General features: G+C 39.7%; 1 protein-coding gene across 1 annotated transcript in view; it reads left to right on the top strand.

The window, feature by feature from the left end:
- Positions 1-18,723: 18,723 nt before the first annotated feature.
- ADNP (activity dependent neuroprotector homeobox) overlaps positions 18,724-23,209 on the top strand; it is a 14,558-nt gene continuing 10,072 nt past the window's right edge. The window contains exon 1 of the mRNA XM_015818133.1: positions 18,724-20,061. Within this exon, the coding sequence (XP_015673619.1) occupies positions 20,013-20,061 (49 nt within the window). The 5' untranslated portion in view covers positions 18,724-20,012. The remainder of the gene's footprint in view (positions 20,062-23,209) is intronic.

Genomic DNA, 23,209 nt, shown 5'->3' with positions numbered 1-23,209 from the left:
CACCAGGTCTCACCAGAAATTTTTTTAATGATCAGTCTTGTCTCTATTGTATCTATTACATTATTAAAAGGAAAGCATCTGCCTATATAACATTCTGGATGCCTTTGTATGTATACTGGGGCCATTTGCACAGACTAGTGCCTTTCTTTTGTTTCTGCTCATTGATGCTTATGTGTTCAATTTTTTTCAACTTGAATGGGGAATTAGAAGAGAGGAGATAGAGTTGAGTGATTGAACCTTGTTTTTTCCACCTTTGATCTCCTTGCATTACCTATTGATTCTTTGCAGACCTCCTCTAGTGTGGGATAGACATGTGGTGGTTGAATGATTGTCTTCATCCTTATCTGTTATTCATGTATTTTTACTTGTAATTCTTGAATAACCTCTTCCAATTGACTGTTTTCCTAAAATAACTAGAGGCAATATGCTATTAAACCATCATAGAATTTCATGGTTATACAGGTATACTTCATAGTGTGGGATTTGAAGACTTGCTGGTATATTAAAAGTGAGCAGAAATTCACTGCTTGATGACAATCTATCAAAAATTTTACATATTGAGAAATTAGAAGTTGTACTTTACTATTCTCCAGCATGAGGATGGAGAATCCATGAATGGGTTTACTTCATCTTCCTGCCCAATTAGACTAAGTCTGAAACTTGCCACGCCTCCTGCTGGGCTAGAGTCCCACCCAGTCTCGACTTAGTCTCAGCCCAACAGGATGCAATAGAGTTGGCTCCAGTTACAGACTTAGTGGACAGGTTGTATGGTTCCATTCGTGGATTCTTTGTTTTTCATCGCAGCGCTGAGATAAGCGCTGCATCTAACCACTCAGCGGTTTTTTCCCCTTTAATCCCTAATTCGGCTCTAACCAATCTTGGAGGCTGAGCAGGGTCCCTTAGAACAGCGATGCTGTCAAGGCCGTCGAGAACTGCTCGTTCGGATCGATCGGATCCCAAATTAGTTACAAGCCTCCTGGCTGTTTGGGGACTACTCAGCTCGATCGCAAGCCGCAGCGCCGCGCACCGAAGGACTTCGGCCGACCAGCTGAGCGTTGGACTTCAATTGCCGCTCCCGTCAAAAATCCCTCGTTGCCATTCAGTTCTTGTTGCCATTCAGTTATTGGTGTGCTCGTCACGGCGGCCATTTTGCGTGCCACGCGACGAGCCGTTTTTTCTCCCTGTCAAAGCTACCGGCAGCTCCGGCTTTAACTTAGACCGCTCAGCCTCATTTCGTTCAAATTGCCTGCAATTGAGGATTGGGTCAAAAGCTAATTTATCCAGGATATGCTGCATCCACTGACTGTCCCTTGCCTTCTCCTCCCTGTCCGTTGCGCGAACGGCCTCAGTGACTCAGGGCTCTTTCCAATCAACTTCAATTGGCGGGCGCCATTTTAGGGGCCTCCACCATCGCTCTGAGCTTGCAGGCAGAGTGACAAAGGATAGGATAAATTAACTGCTTCCTCATTTAGGCAGGTATTACTCACAATTTGTGAATTGGATCAATAGGAACTTGAGCCTGAGGCCCTTTTTCAGGGCTATAATCCCTCCCAGTGAACAATCAGTCACTGCTACCCAGGCCTCAACAGAGTTCCTCCAAGTATTTTAACTGCAAAGTGTGTTGGCCCACTTTTGGCTCTGGCGCCACCACCTAGGCACGTGCGCAGGCCCTCATCACTAAGGTGATTGGCTGCCACTAAACGAGTCACGTGTGTGCTGGCACTCAACAGTTGCTGGTTTGCCGCCACCGTACGCCTGACCATATGCAGTGTGAGCGTTTCAGGCTCTATCAGCCATCAGGAGCATTACCGGTGGCACCCACCACCACCTGGAGCACTCACTGGTCTCCAGCACTTTCGCACACAATCACAAACCAGTGCTCTGCTCCTATTACTTGAGATTTCTCTCAGAACACCACTGAGATATCTCTGCAATGATGGCAGACAACATACTGCTTCAGCCCGCACAGGGCGCTCCTGACTCCCCTGCCAAAAGGAAACATAAATCCCCCAAATTGGAGGCTGCGGGGAGGCTCAAGGCCAAGGTCAAGGCCATTTTGAGCAAAAAGCCCTCTAGGGCGGCTGAAAAAGAGGCCACCAGGAGACACTAAGCATTTGAAAGACAATTTTCCAAGGTTCAGAAACTGAGCACAAATGAGGTGGGCCAGGTTTCCCCCACTCCACCTTAGGTGTCACTTTTTGGGCCATAGTTCGCTTTCTCAAACTCATTAGCCCAACGGGCTTGGTCCCCGGAAGGGGACGCCAGGCAGGAGGAGCCGACGCCCCTCAACCAGGGTCAATGCCCTCGATGGGTTCCCCCTTCATCCAGGGTCCAGTCAGAGCCGGAGGCCACGTTCACTCCCACAGCAGCTGGACTTCGCCCCACTGAACCTCAGGGGCTGTGGCCACAACAATTCCAAGCATTACAGAATTTCTCCAGGTCGCATTGCCCTCAGCCAGGGAGCCCTGCAGCATCCAGAACCCCAGTGGCTCTAGTTAACCACCTGGCACTTGAGCTGCAACTCCTGGCCCGAGAGTCTTATTCGACAGGAGTAATCACCATGATTCAGGCATCCAGACGCCCCTCTACGAACAGGATCTACGATGCCACTTGGAAAAGCTTTTGTTTATGGTGCACCAGAAACCATGTCGATCTCTCGTCCATCACCATCCCGGGGATCCTGGAATATTTGTTGGAGTGGCTCAACAAGGGCTTAGCGCCCAATACCATCCGCAGGCAGGTGGCAGCTCTGTCAACGATGCTTGCATGCGACAATTCCACTCCCTTAGCGCAGCACCCAATGGTACGCTCCTTCATCAGGGGAGTGATGTAAGGATTTGAGGGGTGTGCTTTATGAAGTTAATTCATTTTCATTGGTTGAGAACTACAGTTGCTAGACTCGGGACTATAATACAATGACATTGTGATGATGGATAGATGCAATTTAATTTGATTTTGCATAGTATGATTTGGTGATTTGCTGCTGAATTTCTTCTGCATAATCTCCAGGGAGTCTGGTGCTTATTTAAAAAGATGTTGGAGCCCCTAATGCTTCTGAGTTGTCATTCCCCCATATATGAAGAAAATAAAGAATTTCTGTAGTAACTGAACAAATTTAAAAATCTTTTTTTGTGAACTAATACTTGGAAGTGACTGTTGAAAATAATCCAGATGCTTCAAGCTTGGAATGTTGATTATGCTTTAGTGAAGTTATTTTTAGAAAAGTTGCCAGGTTAACCCAGATGTAATTGCAGCTATTTGAAAACACAGTTGAAATGTTCCTCGACTTGATTTCCATCATATTTGTGAATGGCAGTTCTATATACTTCTGTTCTTTTTAAAAAAATCTCAATTTCATTATAAGACGTTTTCACAGAATAATGTCGATGTCTTAAAAATAAGTTAGAAGGAAGCATTGTGGCAAAAATATTCTAGATGGAAGTGAAGACCTTGCACCTCTCTAGATCAGGGCTTTTCAACCTTTTCACAGATTGTACCACTTGTAGGACATGACAATATTTGTGTACCATCAATGCTTACCAAGGTGTCAAAAACTTCATGACAAAAAAGGGGGGATTTTGGATTTTACTGATTAGATTCATTTGTTGTTATAGAAATAGCTAGTTTATACTATTATTATAAAAGGAGATCTCTCTGTAGGATGTAAAGGGAATCTTTAAATGTCTGAAACTGATTCAGTTTTATATTTTTATGCCATTTCATTTAATTGTAACAAATCTATCAAAAGCTAAATAGAATCCAGTGGGTTAAAACAGGTCATCATCAGTAATTTGGGACTACTTTTTGTACTTTGTGACATTTGGGGTCTGATCCCTGAGGAGCTGAGCTGCTGAGCAGGTTGGAGGACAGATGGACCATGCTGGGCTGGGCTTGCCCTTTGGCTTGCTTTCATGCTTAATCTCCTGCTTGATCTTCTGTTGGATTTGTGAATTTGGCTGTTACCTGATGCAGCTGTTTGGCTGTGTGAAGACAGTCCTTTTTACATCTTTATCTCTATACATCTTGTGCTTACTGCTGGCCAGTGTTGCTGGATACTGCTAGACTCTGGACATGTCTGTTATTGACTATTATATCCCGTATTGCTTCTTTTTTCTTGTTGGGACTTGGAGATGTGGATGGTAGCTCCTGATCTTGGGGAACTTGGGTGTGGGATGGGGCTGGCAAGATGGAGACAAGTCCTAATATAAAGGTGATGACAGTCACAGGGAAATACAATGGGAGACAGAGAATAGGGGAACATAGGACCGATGTTTCATACTATTTCTGCATTCCAGCTTTTTGATTTCACAACTGGTACCCAGTCAGCAGACCTTCAGTGGCCTTAGCTTCTATGTGCTACCACTGAATGCCAGGTTATCTGTAATAAGGATTCTGTTGTTCATGTTTTAATGATTGATGATAGGTTAGGATTGGATTGGGAAGTGTATCCATTTCTGAGATACCCAATGGGGGTGGAGGTGTGGCATCAGCCAAGTCTCTGGGCAAGGTGTGAGTGTGGTGATTGTCATCCAGGAATCTGTTACGGCTTTCAGGAGGCTGTGCCACAAGTCACTGAATGTTTATTAAGTTGGGCTCTATGGATCAGTTGCGATTGTTCCTATGACTTCATGTTTGGGCTGGCAGTGGATTTCCACAAACTTTTAGTCCTGAATGACTTCAGTCTGCCTTCTCTAGGAAGAGGGTCTGAGGTGGCTTGGGAGTTCTATTTTTTCCTGAACTTTTCGGATGGAAGGACTAAATCTGAATCTCTAAATTTGGAGATTTTTTGGAGAAGTCTTAGGTAAACCATGTAGCCTAGAAATAATAACATGCAAGAGTTATATCCACTTGAAACTGTAGAATTGGAAATAGGACATGTGTGAAAATATGCAAAGCAAGCCAGATCTACATCATCTTAAAACAAGCAGCAGCATTGCCCTTGTGAAACTATAGAGAATAAAACTATTGGATAGGGGGAAATGTGCTACATTGATTTTTGTATCTAAAATCAATCCAAATGTTCTTACCTACTTTAGGAATGTACAATACAAAATGTAGAATTTGGTCTACTTATACTACTGCTATGTTTAGTGTGCTTATTAAATAGAAAAGTTAAAATTAAAACCGTAGAAGTTTGTATATGCCTATAATAGGCCCATATGGCTCAGATTTATGTTACCTTCAAGACTGGCTTCTTCAGGTGCACTCTGCCCAATTCACTCTGGCTAAACAAGCTAAAAATCCTGGTTCTAAGGATTCTCCCCATTTTGTCACACCAACCGGTTGAAAGTCTTCCTTCGTGACTAAACAAGACCATTCCTCAGTTAGGTTCATAGGACCTGCTGAGCCAGAATCTGAACAGATTTGTAGTGGATGTAGGCTTATGGGAGAAATCCATTCCTTCAATGTAAGGTGCTTCTGTTAATAGAAGATAGCTTTGAATTGTACTCTAAATTGTTTCTAGCATGAGTCCAAAAGCTTGGAAGACTAAACTGGTCCCAGTGACTGACCCAGATTGAATCCTGCAACATTATCCTGGGTCAAATATATTTTCCTTCATTTGTAATAATAGGTGAATTCACCCAATCCACCTCAGGAATGAAATATAAGTTGTCTAAATACGGACTACAAAAACTTGGATGCAGAAAAATCCAGTGCGTCACTGCGATCTATTGACTGCCCAAATTTCTGCAGCCCAAGTATAGTAGCCCTCCAAAAACTGCTGTAATTAGTGGACGGCTTTAACGTATGTTTCCCCAAAACAGATTTTGACTTTCCTTCCTGTTTTGTCAGCATAAATGCACTGCAGTCATGGTCAAGCAAAGTAAGAGTGGGTTTTGACAACATATCCACTTTGCATAAGTCTGATCATGTAAAAGGAAAAAAAGCAAATGTCCTGGTTACCAAGACCTACATCTTGTGGATCCATAGTGTATAGATTTCTACTTGTGATTTTTATCTAAAAGATTACAAGTAATCTTCAGTTACCAACTGCCTAGTTTAGTGTCTGTTTGAATTTATGTCAGTGTAAAAGAATAACTTTCCCACCAGTCATCACATATATGATAGTCATAGCATCCTGTCAACATATGATCACCATGCAGTATATGTGCTTCACAACTGACTTGTAACAAAAAGAGTTAATAAGTAAAATTGTATGCCACAGTCACATGATGCTTAGTTTAATGACCACAGCACTTAATGATCAAAAGAGAAGGGAAATAACATCTACAATGTCAATTATATTATGGAATAATTGATAAATATTTTAACACTAATTTGGCATTTAGTGGGATAGAAGAATTAAATTGTATGTAATTGAACTGGTTTTAGTTAAATTGTAATTAACTTTAATGTCAAAATGTTTAAAACTTCATTTATCACTATTCTGAAATTAGCAGAGTAACTGGAAAGTTGAAATCCTTTCCCATTGATTTCTGAATATTAACTATTTTAGTATATTGATTGCATAACAATTGTGACAGCATATTAGTATAATATGTGCAAATATTTTAGATATTAATATTGTTAATAGAATTTTCTGCATTTTGTGATTTTCTGTATGGATGCCTGACTCAGTGTGTCTTTGGGCAACATAGAAAAGAAAGGAAAATCAAATCAAATCAGGAAATGCAAAAATAATATATATCATTAAATGGAAGTAGACGATAAAACCATCTAAAATTTATTATATACCCACTTCTCGGCAACCAATTTCTCTTCCGATGATCAGATCATTAACCAAAATGGTGAACATGTGACTAAGGTGAACATGTGACTAAGAAGAAGAGATGCTACAAACATTACTGGTTGCTGCTGCTGTTTCATTCAGATAAAGTTCTTGTACAGAGCTCTTGTACAGCTATGACATTCTGGCATGCACTGTTAAGCATGCAAAATTTGTAAATGCATTTAGGTCAGAAAATGATTTTTTAAAAAGTATACTCCCATTTGCAAATAATCTCTGACTGAGTAGCTAAATGAGAAGTCGATGTTTCTCCAGTACAGGAGACGGAGACTCCACCAATGGGTTTTCTTTGTCTGCCTGCTCTTGAGACCAAGTATCCAAAACTCCTCCTGCCCAATCAGACTAAGTCAGTCAAAGTTGTCACGCCCGTCCTGGTCTGGGACGTCCCAGTTTTGACTTAAGTCTGTTCGCCCAGAAGGACGTGACAATTTTGACTCCCAAATTCTTTCTTCTGGCAGGTTTGATTCATATGGAAAACTTTCCCTTTCTAACCCATTAGTGGATTTTCCTTGACAGGAAAACCAGAAGCTATTTAGCTTCTGTTCAGCTCTCCTCTCAGAATCTTCAGGCTTCTGTCATCTGAAGCCTCCCTTAACTGTCAGCTCCGCAGGTTTGTGCTGCGGCTGCCATTTTGGGGGCGCTAATCTGTCAAAATTTCTAGCAAGATTAGGAACCCGGCTAAAGCTGAGAGGACCTGTTTCAGCGCGACTTCTATTGTTCTCGCTGCTGCTGCCTTAGCACTTAACCAGATTCACTAGGCAGATCCTTCTTACTGTCAGCTCTATTCAGCCTCGGAATCCCCACCGCTGCTAGGAGGCGCCGCAGCTGCCGCGCCTCTCAACTGTTTGGCACGGAGGGCGAGGCTTTTCCCTCAGTGATTTGCAGCTTGTCCCAGTTAATCAAGTACAGAGAGATACTGCTCCAGGCGCATCTCCCAGCACTTTAGAGCCGGAGATTTGGTCGCCTCACATTCAAACATACCAGACTTAACGATTTGATTTCCCTTATCTCGGCTACGCGGCCGCCATTTTGGCGCGCCGCATCGCAACACGGTCGTCCCTCGTAGTATATACCTTTGAAGGCTTGAAATTTGGAAGAGGCTGAGTCTGGTGCTCCAGCGCCTGTCTAAGCGGCCGCTAGACTATATTTGTTAACCAGCGTTTGCCAGCCTCCTCGCCTTACCAGTCGTGGGCGCCATTTTGAATAGCCTCACAGAACGGCTCTATTTTTTCCTGCTCATCGTGGGCGCCATTTTGGTTGCCTCACGACAGCCACAGGGCCTCACTGACTTATATTTAGTTAAAGGGCACCCAAATATCAGAGGGCCTTCATTTGAGCGTCCATTGTTACAATACCATATATTTAGCAGCCTTATTATTACACGAATTCTCTCCATTACCTTTCCAAGGAATTCATTATCAGTCCTTTGCCGCTTAGAACTCCTTCACCTTAGCCGCTCTGCCGCTCTACATCTAGTAGTTGTTCGCCAGAACCTGACCATCGCCACTGAGACACATGAGATCGTGTCACTCTACTGGACACCAGACAATACTAACTTTGTCTCTTCTCCCAGTGATGCGCACTCTTAACACGCTCAGTGTGATCCTGGTTTTGCCAGTGGGCCAGACCATGCTGATCCACGTGCACGTCAGTCCCATCGCGGTGGGCAACTGACGTTTCTCTTGCAGACTGAGATTGTTTTCCGTGATCAACTGGAACCTTCTCGTATCATCATGGAGAAAACACTGAGCCACAGGCTTCTGTTTCAATCAGGCAACCTAAACGCAAGTCCCCTTGCCAAGAAGCCGCGGCTAAGGTAAAGGCCAAATCTAAGTCTAAATCCAGCAAAAGGCCAAGTAAGTCAGCTAACAACCAGGCCAGTCGCTCACATCGGGCCTTGGAGAAGCAATTCTCCCGGCACAACGATTGGCAGCAGGGGAGGTGGGCAAATTATCACTTCCCCCCCTTGTGGCTCCCGCCATTGACTCACAGTTTCTTGCTTCAGCACGGGCGTGGTCCCCGAAGCGGGAGCCTGAGCAGGTCTCTATACAGACTTTTGGTCAGGAATGCCCACCCCTTTTTGGGGAGGAACTTGTGCCATAGGGTCCCTCCACGGAACCTGCAGCAACATTTACCCCAACAGCAGCAGGGCTTCACCCTTCACAGGATCCTTCATTTGCTGATCAGCTGCAGGCCATGATATCGCAGGCAGTCCTTCCAAGCGATGGCTTCCTGTGGACATCAACAGTCTTCATCCATTCCGAGACCTTCATCATCTCCAACTGTCTCAACACGACCTACAGTGCTCGACCGTCCAGATTCAATCTCGCCTCCTCATTCCCCGGGAAGCGACACTCTAAGCTCTTCTGATTATGACTGCACCAGAGATCAGTGGTCGGATTGTGAGGAGCCTTCACAAGATCCTCATCCCATGGTAGAGCTCTTTAACTCTACGCTCTTCCCATCTCTACTTCGCAGGGCATGTGCAGCGGGTAAGATCGGCCCAGACCCTATTCCCACCCCGGAACCTTCCTCTACTCAGGACATGGATCCGTTATTTTCGGAACCGGTAGTCAGGCGTCAACATATCCCCTGTCCCCCTTTATTCCTCAAAAAATTCAAGGACAATGGGAATCCCCGGGTGCCCAACCTTCCCAGGGGGGAGCAGAGCACAAGTTAGTGGATATGGCCCCAATCTTAACAGATCTGTTGGAGGTGCCTAAGGTGGATGACTCCCTAGCCCCATTATTCTCATCTTCCAGGTTGCCAGGAGATCTCCCTGATGCCCTAAGAGCAAAGGATAAAAAATCCGAGCTCTCCTTGCGTAAAGCACACCAGGCATCAGCATGGGCAGCAAAGACGGCAATCTCCACTTCATTCTTTGCCAGAATTTCCCTCATCTGGCTTAGACAGCTTCAGGTGAGGATTCCCCTAGAGGAGGTGAGGGTCCACCAAGATCTGACCAAACTGGTGTCAACCTCAGAGTACATGGCGGACGTATCCTTATACGCCGCCAGACATTCGGCCCGAGCGATGGCTTCCAGTGTCGTCACATGATGACTGCTTTGGCTCAAGAACTGGAGGGCAGAAAATAAACACAAATGGCATGTGGCCACGGCTCCATTTAAGGGAGGACGACTATTTGGAGAGGCACTAACACCCTATCTAGTGGAGAATAAATAAAAACAGAAGGTAATCTCTCATCTGATTAGGAGATCAAATAGATCAAATAGGTGGTTCTTTCCCTATGCTCGCCATCAGTCCTTTTGGACGGGATCAACTACAGAGGCTGGACAAGCACCCCGGCCCTTTGTTCCCAAAACAGACCGTTCATTCGACAGGGCGAGTTATAGTTATAGTTATATATATATATATAGTTATATATATATATTTGTGTCTGTATTTATTTATTGTATAAGTTTTATTAGCACCACAAGACTGTTAATGATACAGTGAAAACATTGAAACAAACATTGAAACAAAAAGATTACTTTTTTCAAATATTTTCTGTTCTATTAAATAAATTTTGTAACAGATTTGTTACATTTGTCATTTATTTTTGCAATTTATATCCCATTCCTATTTTTTTTTTACATGTTTTTAGTATTTAAGTGTTTCCCGATACTTTTTTTAAAAAAAAAATAACCACTGTATTTATTGATCTTTTGCATTATTTAACTGAATTGTTATTTATGCTACTTTTCTATAGAAGGCTGTTGATAAAATTTGTTTTCAGATAAACAGGAAGTAGTACAAGAAAAAACACTTGCTTTGATAAATTCTCCTTAACCTGCCAGCATAGTTTGTAATTCAGTTTTTCATATTCTGTCACTCACAATTGTAGCAGGTTTCTGCCAACAGAAAATACAGATAGCCATTATCTCAAAACAGTTAATACTTTTAACATAAAACTCTATACCTTCTAGCATTTGTTTTTTTTGTGGTACAGGCTGGCCTTTGAAACATCAATAAATAAAGAAAAGTGGAGGGTAGTTTATGAGCTAATATCTTAGAATTTAAACTTTAAATTCAGAACTCTGTTTACAAAAACAAAATGTCTCATGAACTTTGAGGTCATTTATATAATGTAGTAAATATGATTTGCAGAATTTGTAGTACACATATTGTCACTATCAGGTGCCATTTTCTTGAGTCATAATCAGCAGATCTAATTAGTCCATAGCTAATAGTTTATAGCTCTTGCTATTACTGGGGGGGGATCACTGGATTTGAGATTTGGCTCCATTTAGATGAGGTATGGCAATTTTTGTAAGGGAAATTTTAACCTTTGGTGAAACTATTGCATTAGTTTCCATTGGCTCTTATTGCTTTATTGAAAACAAAAGATCAATACTCTATTTTTCACTTTTAGAGCACAGCTTCATTAATAAACGTATTCAGAGGTGATGCAAAAGCAGTTTTCAGGGAGCTGGACTAGAAGACCTCCAAGGTCCCTTCCTGCTCTACTCTGCTCTATTTCTATTCTATTCATGCTACCCTGTTTTAAATTATTGTTTGGGATACTATCTGACATTTGATAATTGAGTTTGAAAGCTTTATGTTTACAGTTAGGTTCTGAATTAAAAGCTGAATGTATTTTGATGACTGGCTAACATTTTTCTTTTGCAGTAATATTTGTGTGTTACTTGGGATATATCAATTAACTCAATTATAAAGAAGTTTTGTTCATACTATAATTAAGGAGGTATTGCAATCTGAGGTGTCAAACTCGATTTCATTGAGTGCCGCATTAGCATTGTGGTTGCCTTCGGGCCGGGTGAGGTGTGTGGCCAGCTCGACATCGATCACGTCAGGGGGCACCTGTGGGAGGCTGGGGGATCTAGGGGTCTCTGGCAGAAGCCTGGTCTACCAGAAGAGCCTCACCATCCCTCTCGGACCACATGGGGGCCCCCAGGCTGTATGTGCTACCCTGGGCAGAGGGGGGTCAGGCACCCCACCCGGCCCTCAAGCATCTGGGACACCAGGACCTCATGACCCAGCCCAACACCACTTCCCGGGAGGGCACCCAGCAGCGCTTGGGGCATCTCTGGGGCTGGGCTCAGGTGGATCAGAGAGGGGAGTCCCTTCATGTTCGTCGGGGGTGTGGCAGTCGGGGAGGCTCGTCCTGTGTGTGCAGTGGAGTTGGAGGATGGAGTTCGATGGCGGGGGCTGAGTGTCAGGGGCCATGGCGTGGCAGTAATAGTAACTGGCTGGGCTGCCTCATCGTGGCCCCACTTTGCCCGTGCCTGTACATCGGACCCTCCCTCTGTCTTTGCTTGCCAACACCTGCCATGGCAGGACAGCCGGATAGCTGTCTGGCACATCCAGTGGGCCAGATCATATGTCTTTCCCCTCCCCCCATGCCTCTGCCTGCTGCTTGAAGGCCCGGGCAAGCGGCCGAAGCACTCAGACTCATGCACTGCGGGATCCCAGGTTGCGGCGGCCGAAGGGTGGGCCAGGGCAGCCTTGCTGTCTCCAGGACGGCCCCTTAGGCCGGATCTGGGCCCATAGCAGCCGGATTTGGCCCGTGGGCCTTGAGTTTGACATGTGCTTTAACCAATCGGTAATTGCTGAGATCAGTAAAAGTGTGCATTATTGTGCATCAGTTTTGAAACGTAAGGACCTGAAAAACATAAAATTAAAAACAGGTAAAACAGCTTGGTTCAATTAATAGTTTAAATTGGAATACTTGGTTTTCAACAACATTACAGATTAAAATAATTAGATCCAATTTATCCATCCTTTTATATCTTACAGTATGTAATAAAATTGATTTGTTAGTAGGAATATGTTAGCTGTTAGTTATTCTGTAGTTCACTCAGCTAGGAATATTAGGTCTGAATTAGCCCATTTGTTTTCTGAGAAAACTGCAGGAAGAACAACATTCCAAGCAGAACTTTTTGTTACAGCCCCTTGTGTTCATAGAATATCTATTTCTAAGTAATATGTGATATGGCATGGGGCATAAATTAACAGAAATCAATCATCACCAGTTCATGCAAGGGCTTTTTTGATTGAAGCTTATGAATGAACTTTGATTCCCATTTTTTTATATTCGTTCTGCTATAGCATGGGTGCACAGTCTGTGGCCCAGGGGCCACATGCGGCCCCTCAAGGCTTTTTGAGCGGCCATGAGATCTCTCCTCAGTCCTCAGTTGCTGTCAACTTTCGGTAAGTAAGTAAAAGTTCAACTTACAGTTTTCAGAATGAATAAGATGGGAGAGGGTGGCTGGGAGGACCGAAATGTTTTTTTGTTTTTTTTTTAGAAAAGTTGAGGCTTAAGAAAATGTATCCTTTACTCTGGATACAGCAGTTTTCTGTTTTGAACACACACGTTCCTATTGCCCTGCTCATATGTAATCTCCCAAATATACAATCCACATGTGGGTTTTGGTTTTTTTACAAAAAAGAAAGTGTGCACCTGTATGCTATAGCAAATCTGTACAACTTTACATATTTAAATCTTTTTTCTCTTTAAATTACTAATAGTTCTTAGAAATAAGGTGCTCATTATTGCCAGTTATAATATGGCTAGGTTGTAGTGTTTCTTAGGGCATGTTGTTCAGCTCGTATGTCTCATTCTGATACAATATTTGGCAAAATGCAATTACATTTAAGATGGATAAGGAGCCTTTGACTTTCCCAGTAACCTTAATTTCCACTGATGCTAGTTCTGACTGGGTGTATCCCCAATCTTGGCTGATGGAAATTGCTGTTCATCAATCTGGAGGGTCACAGATTCTTACTAGATTTAATGAGACAGATAGGTCAGTTCACTTGAACAATTACTTTATTTTTGACTTTCATTGTGATTGTTTTTATTTCAGCTTGTACTTAAGTTGGCAATAATTTTAATCTTTGTAAGGATTCCAAGTCAGTATTATGTACACAGATTGTCTTCCAAGTATTTTGATGAAAAAAGCACATTTATTAATTGCTGCTGTGGAATTTTCAGTGTTAATGCAGAGCATTTATCTGTTCTGTAGGACATGCCTTCCCCACCGTTCGATTATGCATGTTTCAGAACTCCAGAGCAGATTTAGAAATAGGTACCAAATAAACAGTATCCATTTGACCAACGTGGAATGCTATTGGTATAAATGTTTTGGTTCTTGAAATTCAATATTATAACCATGAAAATATATAAATAAAACATTTTCTGTAATAGAAAATATTCTAAATATCTATGCATCCTTAAAATGTATACTCAGGAAATAACCTTCTATATAATAGGTTAATAATCCCTAGTACTTAGGAGTACAGGCAATGCTCAGGTTATAACCATTCGTTCAGGGTTACAACTATTCATTCGTTCAGCAACCATTCAAAGTTAGGACAGCATTGAATGAATATTATTTATGATGGGTCCTTGTACTTCTGGCCATTGCAGCATCCCCTCAATTATGTGATTAGGATCAGGGTGCCTACTCAGGATTATAAATTGCAAGATGCCACAATTACATGATTGTGATTTCTAACATTCCCTGTTGGCTTCCTACAAGCAGGAAATGGGGCAACTGGCAATCATGTGACATACTTTATGACCATGTCACTTAGTGACAGCAGTCCTAGTTGAAATTGCCTTGGTAAGCCAAGGACTACTTGTACATCCTCAAAGTAGTATATATACAAGCTGAATTAGAGCTCCTCTCAAAGGGAGATAGGCGATTTAGAAATAGGAAGTATTAAATAAATAACAAAATCGCTACAACAAAAAGCAAAAACAACATAGCAAAAGCAGCATCTATTATCAATTTCCATTTGATAATGGAAAGTAGATGTCAACATAACTGCTGAAGGAAGACCCTGAAGTATGTTATGTGTTAGTAGCATCTTAGTGTCCATTCAGTTTTTATACCTTTCATATGATGCACACAGACACAATCTGCACTACAGCACTGCACATTTAGACACTATTTTCCTTCTACGCAGCCTCCCCAGTCTAAAACCAATTATCTTTATTTTTTACAAAAAAAAAAAAGTTCTACTCCCCCCCCCCCCGCCATTTTGCTAAATGCTAAAGCTCTAGTATGTGTGCCTTCTGGTACTTCTATATTGCATAGTTTAAGAGGGAACGCTGAATGTCCTTTATTGGAGGCTGAGAATGAAGATGTCTGCTGTTACTTGGCCTAGATAAATGATAAGAGAGGGGAAAATGCTATACCTTCTGCCTTGCTGGTTGTCTGCCCCATACCTGTGGAAAACATCTTTCTTGAATGTTCAGGCATTTGACTGTGTGGCTTGAAAGGTTATCTATCCAACTGTACACTAACTGCCTGAGCCCAGGACCATATAGAGAGGCTTTTTTAGCTAAGGAATGTGTGACTTTTATATTCTCTGTGTTTTTATGGATACCGAGAGGAAAGGATGAGGAAAAATATCTGGACTGCTTATTAATCATTTAAGAGATAGCAAGTGGGAAATGAAAAACAGTTGGAGAGTGACTACTGAACTAATAACCAGCAAGGAAGAGATGATGCTCAATTTGAACTCCTAAGCAGCAAAGAATGCGTCATCACCTTCAATGCATCCACAGAGCAGGATAGATTGCACTATTCTTTGTGGGCAGAGTTAATCAGCTTCATCCTCATTTTAACTCTGTTGTTAAGTCAGGTCATGGTTTTCTTGTCACTTTGGATTCTTTATGGCTTTCAGATCTTGAAGATATGGCTAGAGAATGGAAGGCTACTACTTAATTACTTAACCCTTGCTCTTCCTACCAAATTAAAACCTGAACTTAAGACAGAGAATGCATGCCTCTTTGCTGGATGAAAATATATTATTGGGACCACTAAGAGGACTTCTATTGAAGACCCAAAAAATCTCTACAATTTTTGGCCAGTCTCAATGCTAGCCTCCAAATACATCTAAATTATGCTGATTATCTAATGTATTTCAAATATGATTTTATCCAAGTTAATATTACTGAAACTGTGTTGGTTATCTTAATAGATTATCTCTATCTGGAGAACTAGAAAGGGTGGACTATGGCCATAATATTTTTCCTGAGCCTTTCAACAACTTTCTGTACCATCAGCCATGATAATGAGTACAATCATGAATGTGTGGCTGGCTGTAGAAATATTAAATAACCAATCTTTTGGATTTCCTTGTGGAATTTGACTTTGCCAGGTTTGTATTTTTTGTGATGTTTCACGGGATTTTATTATGCTTCTCAGGATCTACGTGAAACTGCTGGAATATTGGAGATTTTGAGTAGGATATAGTTTCTTAATCACAGAATATTGAGGAAGAGATTTCTGCTCTTGGACATTGACTAATTTCAATAATGAACTGGACATGATAGAACAAAAATATATAATTTTAAAATAAATCCTGGTAGTAATGTGATGCTGTTGTTAAATAAGGAAGTTAGAATCCAGAGGTGAAAGTTCATCCTCTTTTGAGTTGAGTTGTAGGCTCCCAAATCAGCTGGGACTGCTCTTTGATGCTTCGTTATGGAGGTTTTGTAGTAAGCTTGCTATAGCAAGAAGCATCTTCATTTAATTATGGCCACTTTATCAGCTACAACTCTTTATGAACTAGTCAGAATTCACTATATAGTTATCCATGTATTCATGCCACTATTGATTATTGGAACACCGTTTATGCTTGAAGACAATGTAAATATTACATGTATACTAAATGTGACATCTAGGCCAGGGCTTTTTAACCGTTTCACAGATTGTACCACTTTTAGGACATGATAATATTCGAGTACCACCATTGCTTAGCAAGGTGTCAAAAACTTGATGACCAAAAAAATGGGGTGGGGGATTTGGGGTTTTACTGATTGGATTGATTTGTTGTTATAGAAATGGCTAGTTTATACTATTATGAAAAAGTAAAAAGTTGAGGTTCGATATTAATGCTTCATTCTACCGCAACAGAGGAAGTCGTAAGTCAATGCCATTTCTTTTCTTTTTCCCTTCTCCCCCTCACTTTTCTTTCCCTTTTTCCTCCCCACTGTGTTCTAATATTTGCTTTTGTATTTTTGTATTTTATTCTATAATCTAATAAAATGTTACAAACCGTAAAAAAAGGAAAAAAATGTACTGGTTTTACTCCTCCTTTTACATCCTCTCCTCTCTCCCCCCCCTACTCCTTTAACAGGTGCGCTGGAAGCACCGATCAGCTGGAACTGCGTGTGCTGATCCTGGGGTCTCAGAGCCCTGGCAGCACTGCAGCTCCATCTGAATCTCTCCCAGACCTCTCTGGTGCTGCTGCTGCTTCAGCTCATGCACTTTTACACTTTTTTTTTACAGTGCTTTTCAACCCATGGTACACGTGCCACCTGCCGGGTGCCAAAGTACCACCAGTGGTACGCGTACCACGGGTTGAAAAGCCCTGATCTAGGCAACTAACTGATGTAAGACATGGGCATCTTATTTACAAAACAAAAAGGTCCTAAACAGTTTAAACTCTGAGATCTCCCATCCCATTGCCATCCTGATAGGCCATTAAAACCTTCAGGAGGTCCTTTTAAGGCTTCTCTTGTTCCTGTCTGCCTGGCACACCGGAGAAGACTATCTGTATTTTCTCATGTGTATGGAATACACTCCTAGTTGCCTCATGAAAAAGCATCTTTGGGATCCTTCATTAATGGTATTTGGAGTCTTATTTCCTCAACTTTCTGCAAACTCTTAGAAAATACACATCTCTTTTGTTAGGCCCTTAACTGTTAATTTAATATCACTTTCAGTATCCGTTTAATTTGTTTGTTACTCTGCCTTAAATAATTACTGAGTGAGAAAGTGGGGCATAAATAGTCAAATAAATATGTTGCACTGCATGCAATATCAATATCTTGACCAAAATATGCCTGCTTGAGCACTGATAGGGGCCATTTCGATTAGAGGTGGTTCTCGATTTAAAACCATTTGTTTAGTGATTGTTCAAAGTTACAGTGGCACTGGAAAAAGTATTTTATGACTGGTTTTTCACGCTTAATGATCATACTTAATGACCATTGTGGCATCCCCGTGGTTATGTGATTAAAATTCAGGTGCTTAGCAACTGGCATGTGTTTATGACAATTGCGCTGTCCTGGGGTCATCTGATCACCACTTGTACTCTTTCCAGCCGGCTTTCTACAAGAACAGTCTATGCGGGAAGCCAGCATTGCTTAACTGCACAGTTCATTTAATAACTGTAATGATTCAATTTAACAAATGTGGCAAAAAAAGGTCTTAAATGGGGCAAACCTCATTTAACAACTGCCTTGCTTAACAACGGAAATTTTGTGCTGAATTGCAGTCTTAAGTTGAGGGCTACCTGATGTACTATGTACTGTTGTATTGTGTTTTCAAACTCTTAAGCAATTGGAATGTTTCGCAAAACATCCCATAAAATTTAAGAAACTGAAGTAATGGCTAAAGACTCCTTATTTCATTGAAATTAAAACTAGCTGTACACAAGTTTCCAATACATTTCATCTTTGAATTCAGATCCTTTTTCTGCAGTTTGAAGGAACATTTTATTTTTGCACCCAATCACATTTTATGTATTTAGTTCAATTTATACAGCAGCCCATTTCACATGCATGTCTGTGGGTGACTCACAAAAATGATAAAAAAACAAGTTAAAACAAATTAACCAAAAACATTAAACTTTAAAATTTTGTGGTATGATGCCATCTTTTGTTTTTGTAAAAACATTCATATAAACACTTCAATTATTCAGAGTGGTTTTAAAATACGTACAATAGATTTTTTTTCTTCAAAAAATGATATCAATGCATAAAACGTATAGTGAATGTCCATAAAAAGTTTCTTAGTATTATGATACTGTTGATACATTGGCTCATGAATGGTAAATACCTTGAACTTAATGGCTATCCTCATTTTTTATTACTACTTTCTTGAAGGCCCTGAGGGTGGGGTTCTGTAGCAGAGGTTGAGTACTCTACATTCAGTTTTTGAAGGCTCGACATTTTTTATTTTTTTTTTTTGCTGATTGGGAATTTGTAGGAAATTGCACTACCAATATTCTGTTATTTTGTCCTGGATTTCAGAGACAGGTGTTGGAGGGATCTAGAGGCCAGAAAATGATAAATTGAAAATCACAACGCTTTGTCTATGCCAAACTTGTTCAATATAGTTCCTTTTGATTGGCAGCTTTTCTTTATTATCCCTGTCACTACAACCAGAGTTTCTATAATTTAGGGATGTCTAGAGTTAAAGTTCAACTTTTCATAAAATACATAGTCTGTCAGTGAGCATAGTGATGGCTTAAAGAAAAAATGCCACTTTTCCTGAATATAGGGGTAGTGAATATAGTTTTGTTTTAATAAATCAAAACTGTTTTCTTAATCATGTTACTGGAGCTCATTTTTCTATGTGCTGCAGAGAGCTGTGAAGCAGAGTTTTGAGAAAAAATATTTGTTGGCTTATATATTTTTGGATTTAGGAAACTTTATAGTTAGCTTGTCTTGATGTAACATTTTGCTGCCTCAGAATAATACTTCAACTTCATATTCTTATTTTCTATGATCTTTCTATAAGCGGCAGCTAAATATGAGCCAGTTATATACTACATTGTGCTACAGAGCATACATAAAGAAGTGACACAAATGTACAAAATAAATATGCTCTTGGATCTTGTATCTACCTAGTCACTTGTGCTGACATTCACACACTATAGCTTTTGCAAAATTTATTACTTCCACCTGCAAAATACAGCTCATCCCTATTCTTCATCTGTTTGTTTTTTCTTTCCACCCTTTCTTATCTGTTCTCCTAGCCCAATTATTTTATGTATGTTTCTATGTCTTTTGTCTTTGTTGATAATCTACCATAAAATTGTTTACTTTAGCTGCTGCCAACATGCTGTTGATAAGGATATTCCAAATTAAATGACCAACGTTTTAAGCGAAAATTTTAAAATTTTATTTTCATAATTAATATCCATTCAGCATGAGTTAACAATAAAATGAAATACAATCATAATATAATGTTACCAATTATTTTTCAAGTAAGCAATGGCACTGATTTTTCCCTTTCATATTAGCTGTTGTTTAAGCTTTCTTTATCTCTAGTGAGAAAATTTGTTTCAAAATATGTCTGATGAGTTTTTCGTTTGGTAAAACCTTGTTTCTAGTGTTTCCACGTTCTGTTGAATCATCCTCTTTGCTGAATGCTAACTCACATTATTATGCACAGACCTTTTGATGGCAGACCAATGTTTCATTCTGATTCATTACTGCAGGCATTAATGCTACTTCCTACCAGAAGTCATAAGATTAAGAAACTACAGAAGAAGTTGCATGAATAGAAAGGCTCCAGGAATTCATTGCCTTCAACAGCTACAAAGGGGTAGGTATCTGGTTCTTTATACATCTGGGTCCGAATATAGGTTCTTATTGATATAGATAATTGATAAGGTAGAGATCAGTGATCCAGGATGATAATTTCCTGAAAAAATGTGAGTATTGTTGAGTCTGTGATCCATGAACTGAAACCTGGTACATTTTGCACCTTATCAAATGAACATCTTTGTAGTATAATTACATATTGATTCTACTCATAGTATCACTCATTGCTCTGTCTCCACTGCCAGCATTAATTGATCACTGAGCCGTTAAAAATATTTCTTACAGAAATGTGAAAAACAAAATCCCCTTTGCTGTCCCTTTTAAGGGGAAAAAGTGGTCTACATTGCAAAGGTAAATGGTGATACCTTCCTTGCCCCATTTTCTCATCTTTAATTTTTTTTTTGCCATAATCATTTGAGGCTTTGTAGTTTTGACTATTTTTGTTGGGGATACAGTGTATGAGATTTAACTAAACCTTCCTTTGCCTGATCTTTCCACCCACTTTGCAGAGCAGAGAAATTGGAGTTCAAGAGAGTAAGCTTTTTGCTATTCTGCACATTGAGAGCAATATAGTCTGCCAGCAATAGGAAAGAGTCAAGTAAAGGAAAGATTGCCTACAGAAATTGCTTGCAATCTCTCCAGTTCTGGGGGATAGGACACATACTGACTGTAATGACAATCACATGACTGAGAGATGTTGCAAGGCTCATAAATGGGCCATAAGGTTATTTTTTCAGTATCATAACTTTAAACAGTTGAAATGAATGTTTGGTAAATGAAGACTATCTGTATTTGGACAAGTATTCAAAATATTTATAGGTATTTGAATATTTGGAGCAGTGTTCAAATATTTATGTGCTATGGTTTCGGAGAAGCCAATTCACTCTTGTCAAAAGATGTGGAGAAGGATTCTAAAAGGATATGAAAGGGATGAGATCAATCAAAAGGACGGTCCTTCTCATTCCATTTAACAGAATAATAGTGCATGCAGCAATAGAGCCCTAGCTATACCATTAAAGAATGATAGAAACATACAGCTGTAAAAAGATTTCAGAAAAATTAAAAGTCTGTAATGAAAAAAAAACACCTAGAAAATAGTTAAGAATCTGGCTCATGAAAAAGAAAAAGTCAATAAACTTGGGAAGAAATCTACAATTTAGCCTTCTGAAATATATACTAAGGGATTCACTGTCATTGTAAATCAGTGATTTATGCCACTGAAATATTTTCAAAGTGATCTATTTGAGTGGGTTATTTCTGAAGCTTTGAACTAGGTCTCCTAATCATATTGGTTAACCTCTGGATACCTTTAACTTCACATGTATAGAGAGATAAAGATAGAGGTAGAGATAAACACACACACATCTGCATACAGGCATAAAAATGAACACTGTGAAACAATTTAATCATTTTTTAAAAAAATACATAATTTCTGTTTTTTATTACATAATTTCTTACAGTTTATATTTTACTACCAAATATTTATAGTAAATGTCAATGAAAAGAAGTGAATTAAAATCTTCTGGCTTTTCATAATATATGTAACTAATTCATTTGTGATTTTTGCATCATTTTGGATGAACCTCATTGTTATTGAGTCAATATTTAAATGCTTAATTTATTTGTGCTGAGTATAATTACAGGTCTAATAACCAGATGAATGTTGATGGTTTATACTGGATAATGTTTAACTATAAAGTATATTAAGATGGATTACTTAAAATATTAGGGGGGGTTATAAGTGTAATATTAGTGTAATTGCTTCAACTTTTCAAGGTATACATTAAGTTGTCTAGGATTTTAAGCATAAAAACACTATACTTTAAACAAGAATGATTTATTTACAATTATTTGTTTGTAGACATTTAAATAAAAGGTGTCATTTATATAATAGTATTTTACTTTACATTAGACAGTAGTTTTCATTTCAACAACAAAAGAAAAATATCAAGTTGTAGATGGGACTAGTAAGAGAATTGGTGAGGGGATAGACATTTTAATGCTTCTGAGACTTTCCATAATTGCACTTCAGATATATTTTTATGTTATATTTGATTATTTTAATTTGTGAAAGCTGGCATGTTTCTCATAGATAAACTATTTAATTGTTAAGCATAGTGACTGCTATATTTCTAATATAAGCATCACTAATCACACAGGTCTTAATTTCAGCTTTCTGTTGGTGCCACGGACATTTATGCATTATATATATCTGCTCCTACCTTGTGATGGTCATAAAGCTAATGGTTAATACTGAAATTCTGTATTATTACCCGTGTGATCAACCCAATTTTACAACCATTTTATGGTAAATTACCATAATTTTAAGTGAGCCAATAGTTCACTATTGACCAATTTTCTGAAAACCAAAAGTAAATGCTGGTTTGTGACCAAAAACTGGCATAAATTGCAGTCATGTGACCACAGGATGCGGCAAACAGTCATAACTGTGGGTCAATTGACAACCACCCAAGATGCAGTCACATGATCATGGGGGAGTGGCCATTAGAACTTTGGAACTGAGTCCATAATTACTTTTGGGGGAGGTCCATCATAACTTAGGTCACTAAGCGAACGAGTTGTAAGTCGAGGACTACCTATATTTAAATCAGTTTCAATTTTGTCAGAATATTGTTTAAAGGTTAGTGATTACAGTATTCAAGATAGGGAAATCATTTCCTGTGATTGATAAACGATACTTCTCTTGATGCAACCTAAAATTACATTTGTCATTTTTTCAAACACAGTACAACTCACTTTGACAGAGATTAGGCATTAATAAAGATAATACTGCTTATACATGAGTTGCTCTGCATTTACTTATTTATTTGTTTATTAGATTTATAGATAACCCCAATGTGTTGGCCATACATACTTTGAAAAATCTATCCTTAGAATAGAATAGAGCTGGAAGGGACCTTGGAGGTCTTCTAGTCCAGCCCCCTGCTCAAGCAGGAGAACCTATACCATCTCAGACAAGTAAGTCTCTTAGACCAGATCAAAGTAGCATTCTGCTTTTGCAGGAGAGATAGAAACCTATTGGGAGAAAGATTGGTAAACGATACGGTTTTTTAATTTAACTTAGCATTTAATGATCACTGATATTCATTGCAAATACTTTTTAATTAGATTTGTAAAATTCCACTTTC

Source organism: Protobothrops mucrosquamatus, unplaced genomic scaffold (assembly GCF_001527695.2).
Source record: "Protobothrops mucrosquamatus isolate PMUCROS unplaced genomic scaffold, P.Mucros_1.0 scaffold682, whole genome shotgun sequence".
Taxonomy (NCBI): domain Eukaryota; kingdom Metazoa; phylum Chordata; class Lepidosauria; order Squamata; family Viperidae; genus Protobothrops; species Protobothrops mucrosquamatus.
This window is presented reverse-complemented; position numbering and strand designations above follow the sequence as displayed.